We start from the raw sequence: 22,759 nt of genomic DNA on the forward strand, positions 1-22,759 counted from the left end.
ACTTGCCTCTTCTTGCTCAAAAATGTCTTGTGTGTACATTTTTGAGGAGGACATCTGAATATGCAATAGAAACACCATCATCATAGCATAACATTACATTACTTCTTGTTTTCCTTCATTTCTTTCCTATATAAGCTATTTACGTACAGGGGACTGACTTTGATCTCTGCAGGCCAGCTTTTCAGGATATTCAGGAAACAATAATCAGTCCACCCAGATTGCACAAAAAACAACAGCCTGTTAGATGTTTGACTACAAGGTGACCAAAGCAAGTGCAGACAGGACAAATGTACAGTTCTTTTTGTTTCTTTTTCCTCTAACGTGGAGGCTTTGGTCAGATTGTGTAATACTGTGAATAGGATAGGAGTCAGTCTATTTCACACGCAAACTGTTTGTGAAAGTAATCAACCAGCTTGAATCTTAAATAAAAATAAGAAAAGAGAAAAAAAATTGCACTACCCAAATATTATTTGAAAATCTATTTTGTATAAAAACATATGCAGACATTAACTTTTGAGAATTATCAAGGGCAGATCATCTTTCACTGGTATATGCTTTCTCTAAAGAGCGTTTTTTTTTTTTGTTTTTGCTTCCAACCAGTTTAATATGTACATATAATCCATTGTAAAGAAATAATGTGGTGTATTTGTCTCCAAAAAAAGAGTTTTTCAGTACCTCCCCCCACCCCCTCTGTATTATTTTCACTCTGTAGTGAGATCCTGTTGATATTTTTCCTCCATCGATTAAAGTTTGAACCTTTAACGTCTTTGTGTGGTACTTGTCGAAACGGGGACGTGTATGATGATGTTTGCCATCCGTCGCAGTAAAACTAAACTGTGGAAATGGTAATTCTTGGCGCAAGGCCACTTTTCATGTTCACAGCAAGCACATGTTCATCAAATAAACATGCTTTTCCATTCTGACACCTGGTTTATTGACTGCTCAGATTCACTGGAAGTAAACCTCTGTTTTTGTTCCTATTTAAAAGCATCTAAAATTTATTTATTTATTGGTCAAGCTGCTCATTTACAAACACCAACCTTCTACAGTGGCAGTAATTGGTGGGATCGGTATAATTAGAAGGGGGGAAGAAAGCCTTTTAAAACCTAAATTTAAGGCAAAGTCAGCAACTTTTAAGGTGAAGTTTCTGTCAGATTTCCCTGGTGACTCTTTACAGTGCAGGCGAGTATTTAAATTAAGATAATGGTTCAAAATAACTGCCCCAATAAGTGGTTGTTTTTAAATTGCTGCTGAGAAGCAAAACTTAACACCTTGGAGTAGGGACTAAACTCCGAGAGCCAATAAAGGAGCACATCTAGCTGTGAAAATTAGATGCTTATCCAATCACCACAGATTTTATGAGGTACACTTTGAACCCTATTTTGCATTCAGAACTGCTTTAATGCTTCACAGTGTAGTTTCAACAAGGTGCTGGAAATTCTCACCCTGCCATTCAAATGTCGCGGCAGAAAAGAAGACTCACCAGACCAATATTTTTCAAATCTTTCGTCCAGTTTTGGTGGTGTGGTCTTTGCTCCTCCAGGCCATCTGCTTAAAGGTTAAATGAGCTGTGCATTCAGAGATGCTCTTCTGCATTCCCTGGTTGTAGTAAGTTGTTATTGTGTGAATGCCTCAAATGGCATTCACACTATTGAGATCCTGTTTCTCTTTATTCTTTATCCTTTATTATTCTAGTTACTCCATTTCTTTGCCGCTTAACTACTCCCTTAGTTTTCAGCCAATTTTCACCGTTCAAACTTTAAACTTATGCTATTTCTGCTTTCGACTGCTATATCTTTTGGTGATGATAACTTTTATACTTTTTGAGATATTCCGCTTTTTATGCCATTTTTTTTTTTGGCCCATTTTGCTGTCAGAGACCACATTATTAGTGTGATCACCAGTTTTGCTTGCTGGGCTGAGCCACATTTTATCTCAGTGAGATGAGCAGCCGTTCTCAGACTGGGAGGCCAGGGTTCAAATCCCGCTTATGGCAACATTTTCTTCAGTTAACACTTCAACTGTTTTAACTCTTCAACACAAATTTCAGCTTCTTCACCTCTATTTAGCAGAATTTTCAGTTTTTCACTACTTTTCAGCACAAATTCCAGCTTCTTCAGCTGTTTTCAGTGCAAAGTTCTGCTTCTTAACCTCTTTTCAGCAAAACAATTCTGCTGATTCCTCTTTTCAGCACAAAGTTCTGCTTCTTAACCTCTTTTCAGCAAAAAAAATTCTGCTAATTCACTGCTTTTCAGTATAATTTTCAGCTTTTTCACCTCTTTTCAGCACAATTTTCAGGTTCCTTATCTGTTTTTGCTGAACCTTCAGCATTTTCAGCTCTTTTCAGCAGCATTTAGCTTCTTCTGCACATTGAACATTTTTTCTCTCATCATATCTTTGTTGGAGTCCAGAGTTGATTTGGCTCAATGGGAAGAGCAGCCGCTGTGAGATCTAGTGGCACAGGTTTGAATCCTACAGGTGACATTTGCTGCACATGTACTCTGCTTTCTTGACACTGCTTAGTGTACCCTTTCAAATACAGCCATTTTCAGCAAATACTTCTACTTCTACACCTCTTTTCAGCATATTATTCTGCCTTTTCAGTTTTCAGCAGATCCCAATATGAGGCATTCACACAGCATTTTCGCAGGAAATGCAACTTTTTCTAGTTCTAGTTGCTTCCGCAGTTTTTATCCGATTTATGCCGTTCAAGTCTTAAAAAATTCTATTTCTGCTAATGCCGGCTATATTTTTTGGTGCCCATAACTTCTATACTTTTTGAGATATTTAATTTTTTTTTGCAATATTTTGCCCATTGATAACGTGTTCCATTCATTTCAATGTGGTCACTTATTTCTGCTCACTGGGCTGAGCTGTGTTTTAGCTCAGTGAGATGAGCAGCCGTTCTCAGACTGGGAGGCCGGGGTTCAAATCCCGCTTAGGGTAACATTTTTTTTCAGTTAACAGTAAAACTTTGTTTTATTATTTTCAACACAAATTTTATGTTCTTCACTCCTTTTAGCAGAATTTTCAGTTTTTTCACCCCTTTTCAGCACAAATGTCAGCTTTTTAGCTCTTTTAAGCAGAAATTCTGCTGATTCACCTCTTTTCAGCGCAACATTCTGCTTCTTTACCTCTTTTCAGTAGAAATTCTGCTGATTCAACTCTTTTCAGCGGAATTTTCAGTTTTTTCAACTGTTTTCGGTTTTTATTTCATGGAGACTCGTGGAAACCAGTATGTAGGACATTTCTGAACTTAAAAAAAACAAAACTTTGTGTCATTGGAAATGTTCATTCACTCAAGAAAATGTATAGTTACTTTTAACTCTTTAACTAAAACAGTCATGTTGTGTTATGAATAGCATGTTGTAAAATGTCCCTTTTCCCCTTATTTCCTATCAGTTAGATTAAAAGTGCTCCAGCTGGGGACGCAAGCAACTTTTGTTGTGTTGCTTCCAAACTGCAGTCCCATCTCTGGGATAAAGCTGTGATGTGCAGCAGCTCCTCCCTTGTTAATTACAGCTGCCTCCCAGAAAATTAGAAATATCTTTCAAAAACATGTGAATAAAGGTTGTGTTCTTATGGCACGTGGCTCTGCTCATTACTGATTACCTGATCAACAAGTAACGAAAGCAGAAAGTAACTCAGGGTCCTCACACTGGCTGTTTAAAAAGTTACTTTGAATTCAAAGTGGGCATTGTTATTTTCACCCCAGTTGAATGCTGCCAGGAATCGGGACCGCGCATGTGGCTGCCTGTGTGGTCTCGCGCTCGTTCACGGCCACATAAACACCTGATCTCTGCAGGGGGACAAATTCGGTGAGAATTTCCGCAGGAAACCGATCCCCTCTCATCGCAGACCCCCCTGCTGTACAGAGCGAGGTTTCCTCCTAGCAGGATGGCGGATGGAGACACGGTGGTGGATCTGAGTGTGGGGGACAGCGGCCCGCTGCAGCTGAGGGACTACCGGAGACTATCTCGGCTGTACTGCATGAATGGCGGACATCACCTCCAGATCCTCCCCGACGGGACGGTGCAGGGCCAGAGGGAAGAGAGTGACGCTCACAGTAAGATCACTGCGCGCTTTAACATCCAGGTCAGGCCTGCAGTATGACGCGTTCACTTCCTCCGCTGCAGGTGTTCCAGGTTAAAGCGCCATGCGTCCATTTCACTTTTTAAGTGAAATGCGGGACATCCCACTGCGTTAGTTTGTTGCAAAATGTCTGTGAGTTCAGTTTGAACGTGTTTATGAATGTGGATGGAGTCGGTGGTTGTCTGAGCACGAGAAAACACGCAGAAGTAGAAGGAAAGTTTACAGACAGGAGCAGTGGAATGGCGTGCTGGGAATGATGCCGCAGAGGCTCCTGTGAAATAAACATTTCTGGCCTTGAAAAGGTGGAAACAGGAAACCACAGCACGAGACATTTCAGTCATCATCAGATACTTTTCTGTATTTTTCAGCCATCTGCAAGCTCTCTTTTTTTCTCTGTGCTACACCGCAGGTGAACCTATTCTAATCAAGAGGCTGGACAAAACAGAGAGAAACAGATTAAAAAAAAGATTGGCGGCTCTCTTTCTGTAGGAATATTTAAAGATTTCTGCTGAAGAATTTTCAGATTGTGAATAATAAAATAAAATAAATGCATCGACAGCTGTTTTTGATGTTTTATATTCAGATGCTGCAGATTTACCTTTGCACTGAAGCCTCTGAGCTAACCCATGAAATATTCATTATTTATATATTCAGATTTTGACAGTTTCTGTGTAATTTCTTGACTTTTATGTAATTGTTGTTATCCTTTCAGCTGTTTTAAAGCTCAAAGCTGTGGACAGAGGCGTCGTGGTCATCCAAGGAACTGAAGCCAGAAGATATTTAGCCATGAGCGGTGAAGGCCGTTTGTACAGTTCAGTGAGTATTTAAGGCAAATTTTATTTTTTTAAATAAAGGTTTATGGGAAATATTACAAGAAAAACAAATCAGGAAACAATCAAGAATATTAACATTTAACATAAGACACATTTTATTATTTATTAAATTGTTTTTTATCTGCTTGAATTGTATAAGTTTGGTCTGTGTTATCTGCACTGACATCATGTTTTTAAACCGGATCCCACTTTGTTGCAGAGTTACAGTCCCATGTAAAAGCCTTGATCTACCCCTCATTTCTTTATATATTTCTTTATAAGAATTTCATGTAAATGTTTTAAGCAGTAGGTCTTCAGGCTTTCTGAATGTCTTTTAAAGTTTCTCTGTGGACACTGAGATACCAAAGAAAGAAGGAGCTGCTTAAGACCTTTGCACACACTGTACTTTTAATATATTCGTTTTTTGTTCAATACCAAGAAGGCTGAAAAATCTGAGTAACAGAATAAGATTTCAACATCAGGGCATTCCCACAGTGTATTGATCACTGGTCATACTTCTTTGCTGCCTTGCCAGCACAGCTTAATGTAGGAGGACAAGACATAAACTCTGATTATTGATAGTGCAGGATTTACTGAATCAAAGTGAAACTATTAACTATTATTCTTAACCCTTTAAAATGTTTACATTTTTACCTCAAACTCAAACCCCCTGAGATGTTATTTGAAATGTTCTTGCATTTGTCTCTCAGCCCACAGTTACAGATGAATGTTACTTCCTGGAGAGGCTGGAGGAGAACCACTACAACACATACCAGCCACAGAAATATCACGACAACAACTGGTACGTAGCTCTGAAAAAGAACGGAAAGCCTAAACTCGGCCCAAGAACCCACATCGGACAGAAAGCCGTCTTCTTTCTCCCCAGGCAGCTGGATGACTGAAGGAGCAAAACACACAGCGATACCTCAACCGCAAAGGACCAGAAACACATAACCTCTAAATCATCAATAGGACTACTTACAGGAGATGGTGGAGTGAAATCAAAAGATAATAAATCCAGATAAAAGGGAAGTGCAAAGGCAGTCTGTTTAGTGCATGGAGAGATCAAATGTCTCTTTATATTAATAATACATCAAATCTATAGACACAACAAATCTTTGATTTTATTTGGTAGCAGGTCCTCTTAGCTCACAGAACAGACATTTAGAGCAAACATGAACAGATTAACCTGCAGTTTAACATGAATTTGTGCTTCTTGGACTAAGAAGGTTTTCTGGGAAGAGTAAATAAATACATTGCCACTAATTATACCATTAGCTGGCTCATTGCATGTCAGTCCCGCTGTACTTTAGCTTTTCTGTAATCTGTGTTTTGTTCTTGAAACCTTGACTGGATAGAAAGTGCTACAGAGCTTAAAGCCTAACAAATTAACCAGTAAAGCTTTCCCAGAAGTGTTGCTGCTCTGTTATACTTCCAACAGTTACACATTGCTGCCACTAGAAGCCGCCACTGTGCACGATTACATCCTGTCCAAAGAATTTTTATTTGCAACACTTAAATTTACCGGCCCCTTATACACATACACCACCAACCTATGAGTTAGCCCCTTTAATTACACTTATTAACAACTGTTTGTGCGCTCACGTTTTTTTCACGGTTTGTCCAATAAGGCTTCATAACCTAAAACAATCATCAGTATGCTCGTCTCTACACTTGAAATATCCTGCACTGTTTATTTTACTATGCACTTAATGAGCCTTCATTTGTGTTCTACTGAGCTCTTGGTTCTATTTTATGTTACACTTTTTTAAATATTTGTTGTATCTTATTGAACTATTTTAATGTTACCATATTTATAGTTCTTCAGTTGTACCCCATTGTAAACCACTTCATTTTGTTAGCTGTTTTCCTGTTACACATTAATGAAGCATGCAGTGGATATAAAAAGCGTACACGCACCTGTTAAAGTGCCTGCGGTTATGACGTTACAATAACGAGACCAAGATAATAAAACTTTTTTCCACCTTTAATGTGACCTTAGAACAAAACTTTTAGTGGATCAAATTAAAAACATAAAACATTGTGGTTGCACATGCTCCTATAAATGGGAAGCTTACACTTTTTTCTATCCACTGCATTTATGTATTCTGAGTAGGTGATGCATCAGTAACAACCCAGGAAGCTCAGCAGGTGCATTTAAAGTGACATTTATTTAACACTAAACAGTTTCTGTACAGTTTGATAACAACAAAAACCCCAGGCTGCAGCTCTACATCATATAGAAAGAAGCATAACTGGTCTGTAAATGAAAGCCATGGCATATGAAATATGAACTGTTGATTCAAGCGTCATTATAAAACAACATCCTGCACCACTTGCTTTATGTGTCTGTGACTTAATCTAATGATGGGAACGTCCTTATAGGCCGTGTTTCTAAAAGTGCACCTGCATTAAACATTCTTTGATAATAATTAATAATACTCACAACAGAGAACTTCTTACATAGTATGAAAAATTGAGAAATAATCATCAATTAAACCTTGAGGTAAAAACCCACCTGGAAGTAAAATACAAGTTCATTTCTATGTACTGAAATCCTGACAGCTTTTCCTCTGACAGCGAGTGGGACGTGGACTAGAAAGACTGAGGAGTCACCGAGAGGTCACGCTGTTACATCTAATTGGTATTTGTGAGGACACGGACCAGAAAATGTGCTCATATGCCCTTAAAAATCATCTCGGTCACTGTCAGTGCCAAAAGAAATTTGGCGTCTCCACAGCTGTCAGCAGAGCAGCTCCGGGTTTTGTCACTTGACATTTGAGGCCATAGAGTTCCTTTTCCATCTTCTAGGATCAACCTGCACATGCAACTTGAATTCTCTTCCCTGGTTGGAGAGTTTTACCTGATTTAACGTACAACAAAAACATTGTAACAGGCAAAAATCATGGATGCCGCTTTGCTGTGTGTGAATCACATCTACTATGACAGTTTCTAAAAGCTGCAGACAACACTGTCCCCTCCTGGCAACACTGCTTAAAGCCAACAGGTGAGTGGAGGATGTGTTCATGAGTACTTCCGTATTTACAGCCTAAAGAAATCTAAAAATAGCTTAAACCTTGAAGAGCAGATTATTATAAAGTGTGTTGCATGCTATGGCAAGCTTACAGACTGTTGCGCTAATTAATACCTGTTGGCTTCAAGTGTCACCAACACGAGACTCTCCCTATTTAATTGACCTTAAGGGCAGATGCATGCTCGTATGCTACCATCAAATGATATAAGGCATTACTTATACATTACAGACAGATGTAAATAGCACTTAACATTCGCCACTAATGAGTACATTGAGGGACTATTACTGTTAACCATTTGTCTTTAATAAAGGTTTGAAACAAAAGAAAACGAGTGATATAATTCCTGATTATTATTATTTTTTATTGACTCGTGTCGTCTTCATCTGGAACTCATCTGGCTGATTTCTGGTTAAGTGTCTTCTTTTATTTTAAACTCCTCTTCTTCTTCTTCTTCACATCCAGCTCTTCCACGTCCTGATTTTGACATAGGAAAATGAAGAAAACTGACATAACAGTGGAAATAAATCCTAATCTCAACCACAAATCTTACTTATCAACCTGACACACTGTATGTAGAGCCAGTTAATAACAGGGCTGCTCACTGAACTATTACCACTTGGTTAAATATAAATACATGTTTTACAGAAACGTGGTTTAATGCTTTTGAGATCATTTGTTGCTAATTTTGCTCTTAACAGTTCAGTTCATAATAGATCGAGTTGGTCTTCAGTGACCTGTTAATGATATGCTGTTTTAACTTTAACCTACAAGGCAGAGTCTCACAAGATCACGAGAGAGAATCCATCATAAACCAGTCTCTGAACCACAGCTGGTTGACCAATCAGCAGATAAGCGTTTCCCCTTCCACTGAGTTGGAAGTCGAGGGGAAATTTTTCACACATGCCCTGCAGGAAATGCTTGTGACAAACCAGACATCTGCAGTCAATCTGAACATAAAGCAGCTGCTGAGTACACAGGCTGGAGTGGTCCTCGGCCTGTATGCTGCTGCTCAGACGACACCCTAACCTCAACTAAACGCTGTATTTTCACTGCAGTGCACTTGGTTTGAGCAGACACTTAGAGTAAAACAGATGTGTGTGAAAACAGATACAGGTTCTCTGCTCTGTGTGAAAGAAAGGAGGGGCAGTGTTACATGAGCTGATGGCAAAGTGTTAAACTGGTTTTATGGTCAAGCAGAGCGAGCGTGTAGGCTTTCGAATCCACTCCATGCTCTCCCCGTCTGCCTGCAGTGAGCTCTGTGGTCAGATGGAGGCAGTGTACAAAGTCTCTGCTTACAATGGGTCAGTGAGCCACTGTTGCTCGTGGTGTTGTTGGTCTGTGAGCCAGCCACGGACCGACAGACCACACACAGAGCTGTCTGCACTTTTCATGAAAGTGGACGTGGATGGACATGTTTGTGGGACTATAAATCCCACTTAAGTCTAAAGAAGTGACGTCAAACTCTTTGTACTTCATGTGCACATACAGCTTACTTTGACTGTAAGTTGGCCAGACCAGTGAAACTCCTCTTTCTGTCAGCGTACAAATGTTTAACGACACACTTAATTACTAGGGGTGCAACGATATTCGTATCAATATTGAACCGTTCGATACAGTGCTTTCGGTTCGGTACGCATATGTATGGAACAATACAAATTTTTTTATTTATTTTATCAACTTTTCTTCTGACGATGCTGTCTGTGTTGAGAGCTCAGTGGATCTGCGTTCAACTACTCCGCCTAGGCTGCACTGTCGAGCGCAGATTCACTGAGCACAGCGGAAGCTAGCAAGACAGAAGCTCAGCTCGTTGCAAGATGGCAAATTTAACCTCCCCCACCCTCATTCAGATCTGGCCTTTGGAACTATTTTGGTCTTCATGTGAAGTATGACCCTGAAGGTAAGCGCGTCATGGACAAAAGTAAAACAGTATGTCGGATGTGCCACCCAGTGCTCAATTACATTGGTGGGAACTAGTGTGTTAGCGCAGTTAGCTCGTTAACGTGTTGGCCGTCCAGCCCCACGCACGGGGCGATCCGCGGTAGCTTGTTAACGGAGATTTGTCGTGTTGTGGCGTTAACGTCATTTCAGATTAACGCTGACAGCACTAGTGGGAACAAAATGAATATGACTGCACATTTACGCCAACATCACCCTAGTGCAAAGAGAAGTGGAAGCAGACAAAAACAACAAGCACGTATGCTACACACTTTACCCGAGTCATTTAGACAGCCGTTAGCACATGATTCTCCTTATGGAGACCTGATATGTTTAATATGCTGCTGAGAATATAGCCCAGAAGAAGCGTATAGTATAGCTTTTATTTTGGAAAGAGCCATTTCTCTGTAATAAACTCTCTTTTCCAAACATGAGTGATTTCTCAATCAGATAGATTTATTATTTTATCCCTTTGTTGTTTCAGCAACATTAAATGTAAAAACTGTACGTTTGAGTTAAAATATATATTTATAATTTTAATAAATGACAAATTAAAAAAGCATGAACATTTTCTTGTACCGAAAAAATATCAAACCGTGACACCAAAGTATCGAACCGAACCGAGAATTGTGTGTGTCGTTGCACCCCTATTAATTACATTTGATATATAAATCAAAAAGTGCAACTTCAACTGTACGTCTCAGTTTTTCTACATGATAAAGAAATGTTGCAGTAAATTAAAAATCTGTCAGCATACCTAAATAAGTATGTAAATTTGCTGATAAAGTTCTGGTAGCTCTTTAACATAATTCCCATTCATTCATAGAAACAAGCCATCCAGTGGACCAGATAGGAGTCTTTTCTGGCCCTTGGACTGCATTTTTGACACTCCCGGTCTAATTCAAGTGTAGCACCAAAGATTATCGGACTCCGACTGATGGCAGGGAAACTTGTTCAGGTCAAAGCTGCTGCTGCATGAAAGCTACACCGCAGATATGTTGTAACCACACAAAGTGAAACCCTACACCATAACCGGACAGGTACCTCCCTGAAACTGTAAATACAGATCACATCAATGCAGGTAGCACCTATTCTGACTGGTCTCTTCAGTAGTGTAGATTCCTTCTGTGCATTGCTAGCTATTTTTTTTCCCACCATTTTTTGATTTGATTAATAATCATAACCTCAGTCTAACCACTTAGATGTCAGCAAATTCCTGGAGGGGGACTGTTGAAACCATGGCAATGGACATGACACTACTGCATTTCATTAACATGCATCTTCTCTCCCATGTTTAACAGCTTCCTGTTAAAAGGGAGGTCTTCCTTCCCACTGTCACCAGTGTTTAGAGCATTTCTAAACTGCAAGAAGTGCAAAGAAAAGCCTTATAGGCACTTCCTGCTCTCTGTTTTCACTCTTCTCCCGACTGACTTTGGCAAGAACCTGTTTTTCCAACTGGCTGCACTGAAAGTAGCCTGTGGATCTGATTGGTTAAATTTCACCTGTAATGAACAGACAGTTCTTTTTGGCTTGCACCTGCGTTTTTCAAAAGGACGACATCCCTGCTGGTTCTGTGTCACACACACCATCTGGAGCATCAGGTTAGTTTAATCACAGAGACAGGTGTTGACAGTGGTTGTGCTGTGCGCCATGTAGCAGCAAAGTCAGAGGACAGAGGTTACATGGGGAAGTAGCAGGTTTATGTTTAATCTGCTTAAGCTGAAAAATCGAAGAGGTTGTGAACAGCTTATTTTAATCTTTTCAGCAAGACTATATTTTATTTTCACTTGGATGGAGCCACTACAAACTGTGGGTACCATTTGGGGCTTTTTGTTTAATGGCTGATTTCTGTGCTGTTTGTTTAGCTGCCATTCATAAATCAGTCCAACACGGATTTAAAGGTGCTGCCCACTAATGACAAACCTGACAGATAGTAAGCAAAAATTGATATTTTCTTCATGACCCATGCAACTTACCTTTAATAGATGAAGAGTACCCTTGTTCGAGGAAGGGTGGCGTAAGTGGGATCAGCCAGTTTACGCACCCTGGAGTAGTTCACGAAGCCTCTGATAAACAGCATAAAGCCTGCAGTCCAAACAGAAGACAGATTACCAAAGAAATGACCACACAACATAATTAGAGAAGTCTTAGCTATGTGTGGAGTGTTAATAATCGTCTCTCACTCACCAAGTGCCAAGAACACCCACCACAACCAATACTGCCCATCAAAGTAACCGGGGAAATAGGTCGAAAACTGCAGAGACACAAGACGCAAGTTTCAATCAACAGTGTGACTCTGGTGGTCTGTCTTTAAGAACACAGCACCAAACACCACTTTGTAGAATCATGCAGCACATCTTTGACCACACACCCATCCATAACTTAAGTGCCACGAGTAATTTCAAGTGTTTTTGAAAATTAAGTGCTATTAAATAGATCATTAACCCTGTAACGCCAAATGCATCATATGGTAAATAGACTGATTCTTATATAGCGCTTTTCTACTCTCCCGGAGTACTCAAAGCGCTGTATACAACATGCCTCATTCACCCATTCACACCCACTCATGCAAGCACTTCTAAACACAAGTGCAAACTAAACTACATTCACACACATTCATACTCCGATGGATGCATCGGAGGGCAACTTGGGGTTAGTATCTTGCCCAAGGATATTTGGCATGCAGACTGGGGAAGCCAAGGACCACCAACCTTCCGATCAGTGATCAGATGATCACTGATCTGCTCTACCACCTGAGCCACAGCTGGGGTGGCTGTGGCTATCAGATATGATACTCGTGTATCATATCTGATACACGAGTTTTTGAGAACTTTAATTTATACAATCAGACACATGCAGTGTTTAGTGCAACATGCTGTTTTTATTCCAACACGCTGCTATCTGACCTCTGACCTTGAAGCATTACATACTAAAATAAATAGTGTTTTTATCATCTTCACTCATTCGACTGGAGCAGATTTGGCTGAAATCTTTGGTTTGTATAAGCTGTAAAAACTTAAGACTTTAAGATATTCATGCAGTGTGAGATTTTGCAAAACTTTATGGCGTCATTGTGATGTCACAGGGCATTTTATTGAAAAGATATAACCCTGTGTTTTACGGCTTTCCCCATACCCTTTCATACGATATATTACTTTATTCGCTTTCTTAAAAATTTTTTTCCAAGGTCACTTTGAGCTTGGGCGCCAACAATAAAGGTCGAGATCAAATGATTAGCCAACATGGTTACTGACGTCCCCCCACAGCCTAGTGTAGTGTTGTTACATTTGAAGACAATGCATTAAAAAACATTTTGGGTAACATAAATCTTTTGCTGATTTTCACATTTGGTGTGACCTTGACTTGATTTCACCAAAATGAAATCAGCTCGAGCTGTCACTATCATCGACAATCACACAAGATTTGAACCCATCTTGAAAACTACGGACGCTTATAAAAACAGACAGACAAACTAATTGAACCGATTACATACGCACTCCTTTTGGGGGGAGAATGAACTGTCATATTATGGTTGAATTTTAACCACCCTGTGGAGAGCTGAGCTGAGCTGTGTGTGGCTCTTACCCTGACAATAAGAACCCATTTGATGAGCGACAGGCCAAAGCCTGAGATGGCCCCGTATCTGCCGGCGGCTGATGTGGTCAAACAGAACGACAAGAAGAAGCCAATCCAGTTGAAGAGGAATGCCACTGGTAGCAGAAAGACAGCAGTTAATTAACAAAAGGATCATTGATTTGTAAAGTCATCATGTTGGCACAGATTTAACAAAAAGAAGCTAAACAAAAGTTAAATTAAATTAAAGGAGAGTAAATTTTGTCCTTGATCGGTCAACAGAGTTGTACATTTGCATCAAGTCAGTTTATTGTTACCGTTACAAAAGTCTGTTTCTTACTGAAGAAAGTGAGCATGAAGATGCCGTCGTTTCCTATTCGCAGCTGGTCGGCATCATCAAAGTCATCTCTGGCCACAAAGTCTTCCTCCTGCATCATCAAAAAAGATACGTTCAAACTATTAATTAAAATAACCTCAGTTTACCTCTGCCTTGTTTAGTGTTTTATATGTGACAATACTAAGGCTACGTTCACACTGCAGGCGAAAGCACATCAAATCCGATTTTTTTTTACCCTATGCGACCCATATCCGATCATGGTATGACAGTGTGAACGGCACAAATCTGATATTTTCAAATCCGATCTGGGTCACTTTCGTATGTGGTACTGAATCCAATACATATCCAATGTTTTAGAAAGCGACTGCTGTTTGAATGATCATGTCACATTAAATCCATCTTTTACGTCACTGACACAAGACAGACGCCAATTATCAGCTCCGGATATGCGCCCGAGTGTGAACGTAGCCTTAGTCATTAGAAAGAAGTCTGAAATGAGACGAGTACCGTGACTCTTCCAGCGACCAGTGGGATGGCCGCCTCTGCTTTGCTTCTCTCAGCTTCATCATAGGAGGGCAAAGTGGTGGCAACGCTGTAGGATGGAGGGTTGGGAAATCTTCCTCCATCTTCCTTGTATTCAAAGAAAGCTGTGGGTGGACAAGCAACAAATAATTACAACTAATTAACAACAAATAAATATCTGTAATAATACCTTCCTCCACACAGCAGAAGACCTACAGAAAATAGTAAATCAAATCCTGTTATCACAGTGTATAAGAGCTGAAATTTTACACTTCCTACACTTTAATACTACACCAAACACTAGCATTATTAAATTAATCAGTTGGTTTATTTCTCCAGTAAACATGTGGTCTTTAAACTACAAAATCACTTTTCTAGAGCCCGTGATGTCTTCAAAAATACAAATGTTATTTTGAAAACAAGAAAACCAAAGACTGATTGTTCCTGATTTCCACCTCCCTGCTTTAATTTTTGCTAATCTGAACAACTGAGTGCAAACAAAAAAAATTTCTATGTGCTCACTCTGCTGATCTTTCCCATTTTCTTCACAGACCAGTTCTGTGCTAAATCTCAGTTGATGCTTTAAGGCAAGATTAATTATTAACACAGGTGTCCCTTGAAAGCAAAGCTAAGGCTGTATTGTATCATCCAAGACTCTGACAATGCTTCACCTGACACCATGCCACACAGCTTGAATCATCTCAAACTGGTTTCTTGAACACAAGTTCACTGAACTCAAATGGCCTCCACATGAACCAGATCTCAATCCAATAAAGCACCTTTGGGGTGTGGTGGAACAGACAAACTGTTTCATGATGTGCAGCTGACAAATCTGCAGCAACTGTGACACGATTGTGTCAATATGGACCAAAATCTTTAAGGAATATTTCCAGCATGTTGTTAAATCTATGCCACAAAGCATTAATCCAGTTCCAAAAGCAAAACAGACAACATAGTACTACCTGGTGTACCTAATATAGTGTGTATAGAGTGTATTTGTTAGTGTTTCATTTTGAGGAGTGCTAAATGCCTTCTGTGGACCAACAATTTATAAAATAGTTTGCTGTAAATGGAACTGAACACTTTTTTGGGCTGCTGTAAACTGAAGCACAGTTTATAATTTTGGCACACATCTATAAACAGTGAGTGCGACAACTGCCACTTCTTTAGCAACCTTCACTGTGCAATAGAGAGAGACAGATGGCTCGAAGCCATCCTCTGAAAGAAGGTAGAGATGTTAATTAAAGCATCAATTTTGAAAGCGAGAAACAAAGAAACCGAAGGTCAGCGAGTTTTAACATGTCTGACTGCTGACAGACAAAAATCTTCTTTCACTTCCTTCAAAAATGAAAGCTACAGCTGAGCTTTAGAAACCCAAAGCAGGAAGCAATGACTTACGTAAAACATTAGTACAAGAAAGACAACTGTGATATATTGCATGCACCCATTACTGTTTGTGCTCTCTACATACAAGCCAAGACTTATCTGGGTTGTTTGGCTACGATCCTGGAATACGCCTCCGCCTCGCTCAAACACTAACAGCACTAAAACAGATCAATGGACTCATCCAGGAAGAGCTATAGCTGCACCCTCTTATGGAACATGCTGACCCTTGCCCTCTTAAGAAGTGACATTGGAAACATGATAACGAGCCTGAGACCTTCCCTGCACATGACCTATTCTGCAATCCTATTTTAGGAAGAAAAGAATTAAACAAACTTCACACAATTATACGTGTAAATACAAAGTACAAATGATATATGGTGCATCTGGACTGTATTTGTATTAAGATTTCTGTGAGAGAAACTAAATATTTATCTGATCTTTAACAAGATGCAAAATAAGCTCACAAAATCTGCATGCAGGGAAACCTGTCACCAGAAAAGCTTCAACATCAAAGTGCTTTGTACAAGTCGAAGCAGTGATCACATAGGTGGCAACTTGTCAAATTACAGCTGTTAAAAACAGCCAGTGTTCATAATGTTTCTCTCTTCCTGCTTTTAAATTCACTTATAATTGACAATTAGGTCGCACAGACACATCTGGAATTAAATTGTGTTTTTAAGAAAATGAAGTGATTTGACAGCGTGTGACCAAGCTAACCTGCATTTGCTGCAGCAATGCTGCTGTATGGTGGTGGGGCGTCCTGGGCAGGACCCTCCTGGGAAGGCTGGGCGGGCTCTTCCTCATTCACCAGCTGGAGAAACATTAATAGACAACAACACAAACTGGGTCTCGCTCACAGTACACGGTCCTTTCAGATAAGTAAGCAGCTGCAATTTAGAAAAGGGAACAATGCTGTCTGCATAGGGGAGGTCAAAATGATAGCATTTACACTGTGTGATAGCAGATATTTGTCTGCCATGTTGTTTATATCATGGCAACTATCCCCAGGGAAGATTTCTGCTTGTACTGGGCCATTATAGACAATTACATGAGTCATTAAACAGGGCCTGCTGTACGGACATACTGGCTCTGTCAGCCACTTCCTTCTCCCGAACACAGACTAGACAATCTGGATTTGATACTTACGGATATTCTCATTTAAATAACATTATCGGACAGTAACCTCTTATCATTACCAACGACACACAATGCAGGTTGTATTATAAACCGTGGGCTGCTGATTGCAGACATCATTTGCACATTAGTGCTGTGTGCCGATTTAAGCGAGCATGCAGCAGCTTCACTTCAGCATTTTGACCCTGATCCGTCTCTAAGGTTTCAGTCACTGACAGGGAGGATTGGTCAGTGAGCCAGGACAGCTTTGGATCAAGTCTAGACACCACACAGCACTCCTGTGCAGGCCAGCAACGCCTGCTAACGCTAGGAGTGGCTAATTAGCTGCTAAATAAATATGGCCTATACAGCATTAAAATTATATATGAGTACAGCAGTTGCAGTGGAAGAAATTCTGTTTAATAAAAGCATAAAACATGCCACTCAACATCGGGCCCGCCCGTAAACAAATGACAGCTGAGTTCGCTGTTTTGCTCTCAGTGACAGGCTAATGTTGACTGAGCAGCAGCTAGCTGTTAGCCACATTTAAGTGTGACGGCAACCTGTTACCTACCTCCTGATATCTGACGCTGCTGTTTTGTTCTGCCATAGCTGAAGAGGAGCGAAATAACTGTACAGTACTCCCTCTGCTTCTGCCGTGAAACTGTGTAATGTAAAAGGAATCTCGCAGGCGAAGTAGCAAAGATAACGCTGCCTTCTAGTCGGCCATCTCCTTCCTTCTCCGCTCCTGGTAGTGGCAGAGCTGGTGCTGCGTTCAAGTGCAGTCGGAAACGACATTTTTTCAGTTGTTAGCGCGTGAAAGATCGAGGGGGAAAAAAAGCACAAATTATAAGCCCATAACTGTCAATTATATATATTTTACGTTGTAAAGGGGAATTGCTACAGTGTATAATATATCAAAATTAAATGCACTTATTTGGAAGAAATTGCTCATTTAAAGTGTTATAATACATAATATGACTGTTGATGAGCTAATATGATGTGCCATCTTCCGAGATTTCTTATTGAGCATCTGAAATTAAGCAAATATGAAGTGTGAGGCAGTATTCTAGTTAACAAAAACAGTTGTGCGGATGGATTTTTGTTGGGTTTTTTTTTTTGGCCATTTGCAAGTCAAAAAAATTGGGCTAATAACTACATATCACGTTTACATATAATAATTATAATTAGTCTGCAGGCATTTTCCCCAGTAGTGAAAATAAACTTTCATAGCACTTCCACCCTAAGAAAACCAGTAAAAATAACAAGGAGCACTTGAAGGCAACAGGAGTTCATTCCTGTTTGTCACATGACTGGAAGGACAGACTGAAAACCACAGCATGTCCCAAGAAACACATAAGATGTACAAATTAAATTTGCTTTATTACAAAGAACAAATGAGCAGTTGTATGAAGAATCATCTATACCAGCACTAAATTATCTCTATGAAAAGTAGTTGTGAGAAAATCTTGCTTGATCTTGAAGAAGGAAAAACATAATCAATGGAATGGAATTACTGGAGTGCTCATTTGGTCAAATGCCTCTTGAATCCAGGATGTTTGAGAGAGGTCTCCCTCAGTTTTTCTTCGGCTCTGATGGAGGTGACTCTACCAGCTTGTTGTGGACATGCATCATCCCTGCGGACAAAAAACAAGACTCAGTAGTTTTTCTATGACTCATGTCTGCTTTGGAAATATTTTTTCTTAATCAGCTGGAAATATAAAATGTTTTTCTCCCACTCAGCAGCTGCATGATCTGTGATTCAGTGTCTCACCTTTAAAATACTTCACAGTTTTGACTCGCAGTTCCAGGGTGGCGTCTTCATCGCACACAAAAATGGTCTGTGGGTGCTGCTGGAAGGCAGACACTGTCCACATGTGATTCACACCTTCCTCTATGGCTTTGTACAAAGCAAACGCCTTGTGTGCTCCGGTGATGAGAATCATGACCTGAGGACAGATTGAAAACAGAGAAATAACTCAGCAAGTTCAGAAGTTAACTGATGACCACTCGTCTTGATATTTAGGGACAGCAGCAAAAACACAAACACCAAGGCACGTGGCTGACACTGAGCCAGACTCCCAACCTCTTTGGCATCCATGACAGTGCCCACTCCCACCGTCAGCGACATGGTGGGGACTTTTGAGAGATCTCCATCAAAGAATCGGGCATTGGCCATGATGGTGTCCTTCGCCAGCGTCTTCACCCTGGTCCTGGATACCAGACTTGAACCAGGCTCATTAAATGCAATGTGGCCATCAGGTCCAATACCTGACACAGAACAAGAAGAGGGGGCTTAATTGTTTTGCAATCATTTATTACAGGGCAGAAGAAAAGAAATGTGTGGCTGACTAGCTGCAGTATTTTCACTTTTATCTGTGCGCCTCCTGACCTCCAACAAACAGCTGAATCCCCCCAGCAGCTGTTATTTTCTTCTCAAAGGAGTCACACTCTGCCTGCAGGTCGACGGCGTTGCCATCGAGGATGTGCGTGTTCTCTGCTTTTATATCTATGTGCTTGAAGAAGTTATTCCACATGAAGGAGTGGTAGCTCTCAGGATGATCTCTGGGAAGTCCTATAAAAGGAGTTTATGGCAGTTTCTTATGCAAGACCAGAGCTTGGAAGCGTCCCTCACTCTGTATGCTTAAATGGCACAATAGAGAACAATCAGGACCTACCTACATATTCATCCATGTTGAAAGTCTTCACGTACTGGAATGAGAGATCTCCATTTTTGTAGTATTCAATCAGCTTCTTATAACAACCTAAAGGAGTGCTTCCTGTAGACGGGCAGAGAAAGCAACAAAGGAGTGAGAGGAGGAAACGTAGGCTGCACATTAAAATCATGCAAATCTAAATACATGTGCTAAATGCTACATCACAGGGTTGCACGTTTCTCTTACCTGTAGGGAGCCCCAGAGTGAAGTATTTGTTGGGGCCAGGGCTGAACTGTAAAATCTTGTTTCTAATGTACTTTGCTGCCCATTCGCTCGCTTGGTCGTAGTCGTTCAGGATGATGAGCTTCATGGTCCTGCAGAAGCCAAAACAGTGAGAAATGAACGCGTTGCTTGTCTAAACAACTTCAGATTCTAAGAAGATCGGCTCAAAACACTCCTTGTCAGACTTTAGACTCATCAATAAAAATCAGCCACAAGCAGAGCAGTTGGAGCTCCGAGGTTTCCGAGCATACTCGCAAATCGCTCACAGCTTTACTCACCCGCGCAGTGTCGTCAGAACCTCACATTTACTGATTAAAAAAAAGTACTTTAGTTAATGCAGCCAGCTTTACCTTTCAGATTTCAGTCCGAGCACACGGCTCTGGATGGATCATGTGACTTTCTGCCGGAGGCGAACAGCGCGCACCGCGGAAGAGACGAAAACTGAACTTCAAGCCCAAGAGCTGAGAAAACAAAAGGCACCGGGCTGCTCCACAGCGCCCTTTAATGACAAAAAAGCCTGTGTTCCAAAGGCCAGTCCTTTTTTTACTTTTACGCGAGAGTTTTGAACGATTATTAAGAGCTTTTAACAAAAAGAATGACTCTGCTGTTGCACAAACGCCCTCTCAGCTTCCCAGGATCTAAAAGTCTAAACAGTAGCATCTGTACATTATGTCCACTCCAACCTTTCATCATTGCCCAAAATGCATTCCCGACCGAAGCTTTTGAAATATTCGAAAAACTAAGATTGTTTGCAGTTTTTAAAATAACCAATTACGTTTCTGATATTAATGTTAAAATAATAAGCTGCATCTTTATGGTGAGGGCTCCTTTTAAGGCTCAGACACTCATTAAATTAATTTTATAAATGCTCATGTATAAAAAAGTGCTGCTAAAAGGCGTCATTGATGAAAAAAGGTGATTAGAATAAAATTATTTTGGAATACTAAGTCCCGTTTACTTATCTATTGTTGTTTTACCAATTTTCCCACGTTTTTTGAATTGTAATAATCGATTTATTCAGCATGATCATAGACCCAATCTACCTACTCAGTAAGGAGTATTGGTGTGAAAAACAGAGGAGTAAGATCAAAATGTTGGTCTCTTTAATTGAACTTTTGAATCCATTCCAGGCCTTTTATTTGTCCTTAAATATCATTAAAAACCGTTGAAACGAGCTACATTTAGATTCAGCATGTGCTGTGCTCTCTGCAGCTTTACAAGTATAAGTGGGTGTAGATGTTGGATATGGACTGACTTTTATACAGACACACTGTTGGGTATTTCCATTTTTTCAGTAAACTGGGTATAGAAACACACTCACAGTGTGTGCTGGTCATGTGACTTGTGTGGTATGGCTGCATCCATGGCCTCAGAATAAGATAGGAGATAGGCATGAACTCATCCATCACCAGGCAGGATGACAATAGAGAAGCTCAACAACATTGTTTGCTTCATGTAGCATTCCTATCAATCTTGATGAGCTTTTATAAACCTCTCTGTCTTTTTTGCCCTCCTGTCTGCATGTTTGTCCTTATCTTCTTGTTTCTCTGTAGAGGGACCAGTAGAGACACCTGTTTTCTGTACAGACATCTGTTCTTTATTACTATTATTGTCCTTATTATTTTAATATTATTGTTTTGTTTACTCTTATTGTTGCCTGCTGCTAAACTAAACAAATTTCCCCCTGTGGGACAATAAAGAATTTGTTTTGAATTGAATTGAATTTGGTCTATATATTTGTGAGGAGCTGGGCTTCTGTGCTTAGGCTAGAAGAAGTGGTAGAAAATACATTCATGGTTTATTGTTTTGTTTTTATTTTAGAATTTAACTTTCATTGACATGGTTGATATGAACTGTAGAACACTCTTCATAGCCCATAATGCACTTCACATTGCATCACACTCTTCTTCTACAGAGTATAATGTGCAAAGTTGATAATGCACAATACGAGGTGCCACATTAAACATCATTTAAAGTATGGTTGATTACTTTAGAATGTGATTAATGGTTTAACACAGACAAATCTTTAATCAGCAGACTAACAGCTCACAGGTCCTCTCAGCGACCACTGACCTACTGTAACCAGAAGAGGGCAGCAGTGCCAAGGAAGAGGAGATGAGATGGCCCATGTGTAATTATATTTGTTTCCTAAATGCCTACTCACCTTCTACAGAATTCATTATCACCACACTGTGAGACCTGGATTTAATAAATATGGGAAGGACACCAGGTTTTATGCATGTAGTGTACCAAATTCCTACTACCTGAAATCTAAATCTTTGGCTGTGTCTGTCCATCCAGTGTTCTCCTTCCTTCAGTCAGAAGTTAGAGCACACATCACCGGCTTCTGCTGTCCAAATTTGTTTGGTTGTGTGCCGGTTTTTCACAGAAGGGCCAGTGTCAGTGCATCACTACATGCTGCATTTCGGTTTGCTGGCTAGTAGCAGCAGCAGCTACGCTCAGATGATCAAGCTACAGTAAATTTCTGACACTGTCACAGTTTTATTCCACACCACACACTGTGATGCAGGACCAGGACTGAATTATAGGAACTGAGGTGAGATGACAAAGCTTTGAGAGCAGCTCCATGAAAATATAAATATATCAGTGTTATCCTTCAGCCTCTTAGTAGCTGCACATATAGAATAAATTCCAAAATCCTGCATCACCTCAGTCTCAAGTGACAAGACTTGGCATCAGACCTCGAGGTCAAGGTCACGAAGATGCAAACTTTTTCGAGACTTGTACTAGATGTATCTATGGTATCAATTTGAAAATACAACATTGTATTTGCAAACCTGGGCGTCCATAGCATGCAGGCAGGTGGCAAGGTCAAGGTGGAATCCTTGACCTTTAAAAGGAAGCAGGAAACAAACAGAAGATAACTGACTGAAGATGAGCTCGAGCATGATCACAGACAGTGAAGCACAGAAGACAGAAGCACATGAAGGGATATAAATCTGTCTAATTAAGAAGCAGAAACCACTGTGAGTCTATTTCAACCTCGTTAGTTTA

At 40.2% G+C, this 22,759-nt stretch overlaps 3 protein-coding genes across 5 annotated transcripts; 1 reads left to right on the forward strand and 2 right to left on the reverse strand.

Moving 5' to 3' along the window:
* Positions 1 to 570: 570 nt before the first annotated feature.
* Positions 571 to 17,579, reverse strand: ndfip1 (Nedd4 family interacting protein 1). Its single transcript, XM_085182063.1, has 9 exons — positions 17,380 to 17,579; positions 16,410 to 16,503; positions 14,292 to 14,431; positions 13,788 to 13,875; positions 13,460 to 13,584; positions 12,062 to 12,128; positions 11,851 to 11,959; positions 6,058 to 8,413; positions 571 to 6,020 (listed from the first exon to the last, which is right to left on the reverse strand). The coding sequence occupies exons 1-7, from the start codon at positions 17,413 to 17,415 to the stop codon at positions 11,853 to 11,855; spliced, it is 657 nt and encodes a 218-aa protein (XP_085038189.1). The 5' UTR covers positions 17,416 to 17,579; the 3' UTR covers positions 571 to 6,020; positions 6,058 to 8,413; positions 11,851 to 11,852.
* On the forward strand, positions 3,898 to 5,820 carry fgf1a (fibroblast growth factor 1a). 2 transcript variants are annotated; one of them, XM_085182083.1, is made up of 4 exons: positions 3,898 to 4,066; positions 4,805 to 4,908; positions 5,615 to 5,706; positions 5,791 to 5,820. In XM_085182083.1, the coding sequence occupies exons 1-4, from the start codon at positions 3,898 to 3,900 to the stop codon at positions 5,804 to 5,806; spliced, it is 381 nt and encodes a 126-aa protein (XP_085038209.1). In that variant the 3' UTR covers positions 5,807 to 5,820. The 2 variants fall into 2 exon arrangements, with proteins under 2 accessions (XP_085038209.1, XP_085038200.1); XM_085182074.1 differs by having other exon boundaries at positions 5,615 to 5,820.
* A 590-nt stretch (positions 17,580 to 18,169) lies between the features above and the next one.
* Positions 18,170 to 20,420, reverse strand: gnpda1 (glucosamine-6-phosphate deaminase 1). Of its 2 annotated transcripts, none has more exons than XM_085182054.1 (7): positions 20,023 to 20,420; positions 19,709 to 19,836; positions 19,484 to 19,585; positions 19,198 to 19,380; positions 18,892 to 19,076; positions 18,580 to 18,754; positions 18,170 to 18,442 (listed from the first exon to the last, which is right to left on the reverse strand). In XM_085182054.1, the coding sequence occupies exons 2-7, from the start codon at positions 19,830 to 19,832 to the stop codon at positions 18,381 to 18,383; spliced, it is 831 nt and encodes a 276-aa protein (XP_085038180.1). In that variant the 5' UTR covers positions 19,833 to 19,836; positions 20,023 to 20,420; the 3' UTR covers positions 18,170 to 18,380. The 2 variants fall into 2 exon arrangements, with proteins under 2 accessions (XP_085038180.1, XP_085038172.1); XM_085182046.1 differs by having other exon boundaries at positions 20,095 to 20,418.
* Between the last annotated feature and the right edge of the window lie 2,339 nt (positions 20,421 to 22,759).

Source organism: Neolamprologus multifasciatus, chromosome 2 (assembly GCF_963576455.1).
Source record: "Neolamprologus multifasciatus chromosome 2, fNeoMul1.2, whole genome shotgun sequence".
NCBI classification, from domain to species: Eukaryota; Metazoa; Chordata; class Actinopteri; order Cichliformes; family Cichlidae; genus Neolamprologus; species Neolamprologus multifasciatus.

What these genes read in the sequence shown, in the direction of transcription:
- fgf1a (XM_085182074.1), top strand. Translation starts at nt 3,898, where the DNA reads ATGGCGGATGGAGACACGGTGGTGGATCTGAGTGTGGGGGACAGCGGC. An exon ending in GGAAGAGAGTGACGCTCACA is followed by an intron (nt 4,067 to 4,804) that starts GTAAGATCACTG and finishes TTATCCTTTCAG; the next exon opens with CTGTTTTAAAGCTCAAAGCT. An exon ending in AAGGCCGTTTGTACAGTTCA is followed by an intron (nt 4,909 to 5,614) that starts GTGAGTATTTAA and finishes TTTGTCTCTCAG; the next exon opens with CCCACAGTTACAGATGAATG.
- ndfip1 (XM_085182063.1), bottom strand. Translation starts at nt 17,415, where the DNA reads ATGGCAGAACAAAACAGCAGCGTCAGATATCAGGAG. An exon ending in TGGTCGCTGGAAGAGTCACG is followed by an intron (nt 13,876 to 14,291) that starts GTACTCGTCTCA and finishes TTGATGATGCAG; the next exon opens with GAGGAAGACTTTGTGGCCAG. An exon ending in GTGGGTGTTCTTGGCACTTG is followed by an intron (nt 11,960 to 12,061) that starts GTGAGTGAGAGA and finishes TTTGGACTGCAG; the next exon opens with GCTTTATGCTGTTTATCAGA.
- gnpda1 (XM_085182054.1), bottom strand. Translation starts at nt 19,832, where the DNA reads ATGAAGCTCATCATCCTGAACGACTACGACCAAGCGAGCGAATGGGCA. An exon ending in CACTCTGGGGCTCCCTACAG is followed by an intron (nt 19,586 to 19,708) that starts GTAAGAGAAACG and finishes GCCCGTCTACAG; the next exon opens with GAAGCACTCCTTTAGGTTGT. An exon ending in CTGTCATGGATGCCAAAGAG is followed by an intron (nt 18,755 to 18,891) that starts GTTGGGAGTCTG and finishes ATCTGTCCTCAG; the next exon opens with GTCATGATTCTCATCACCGG.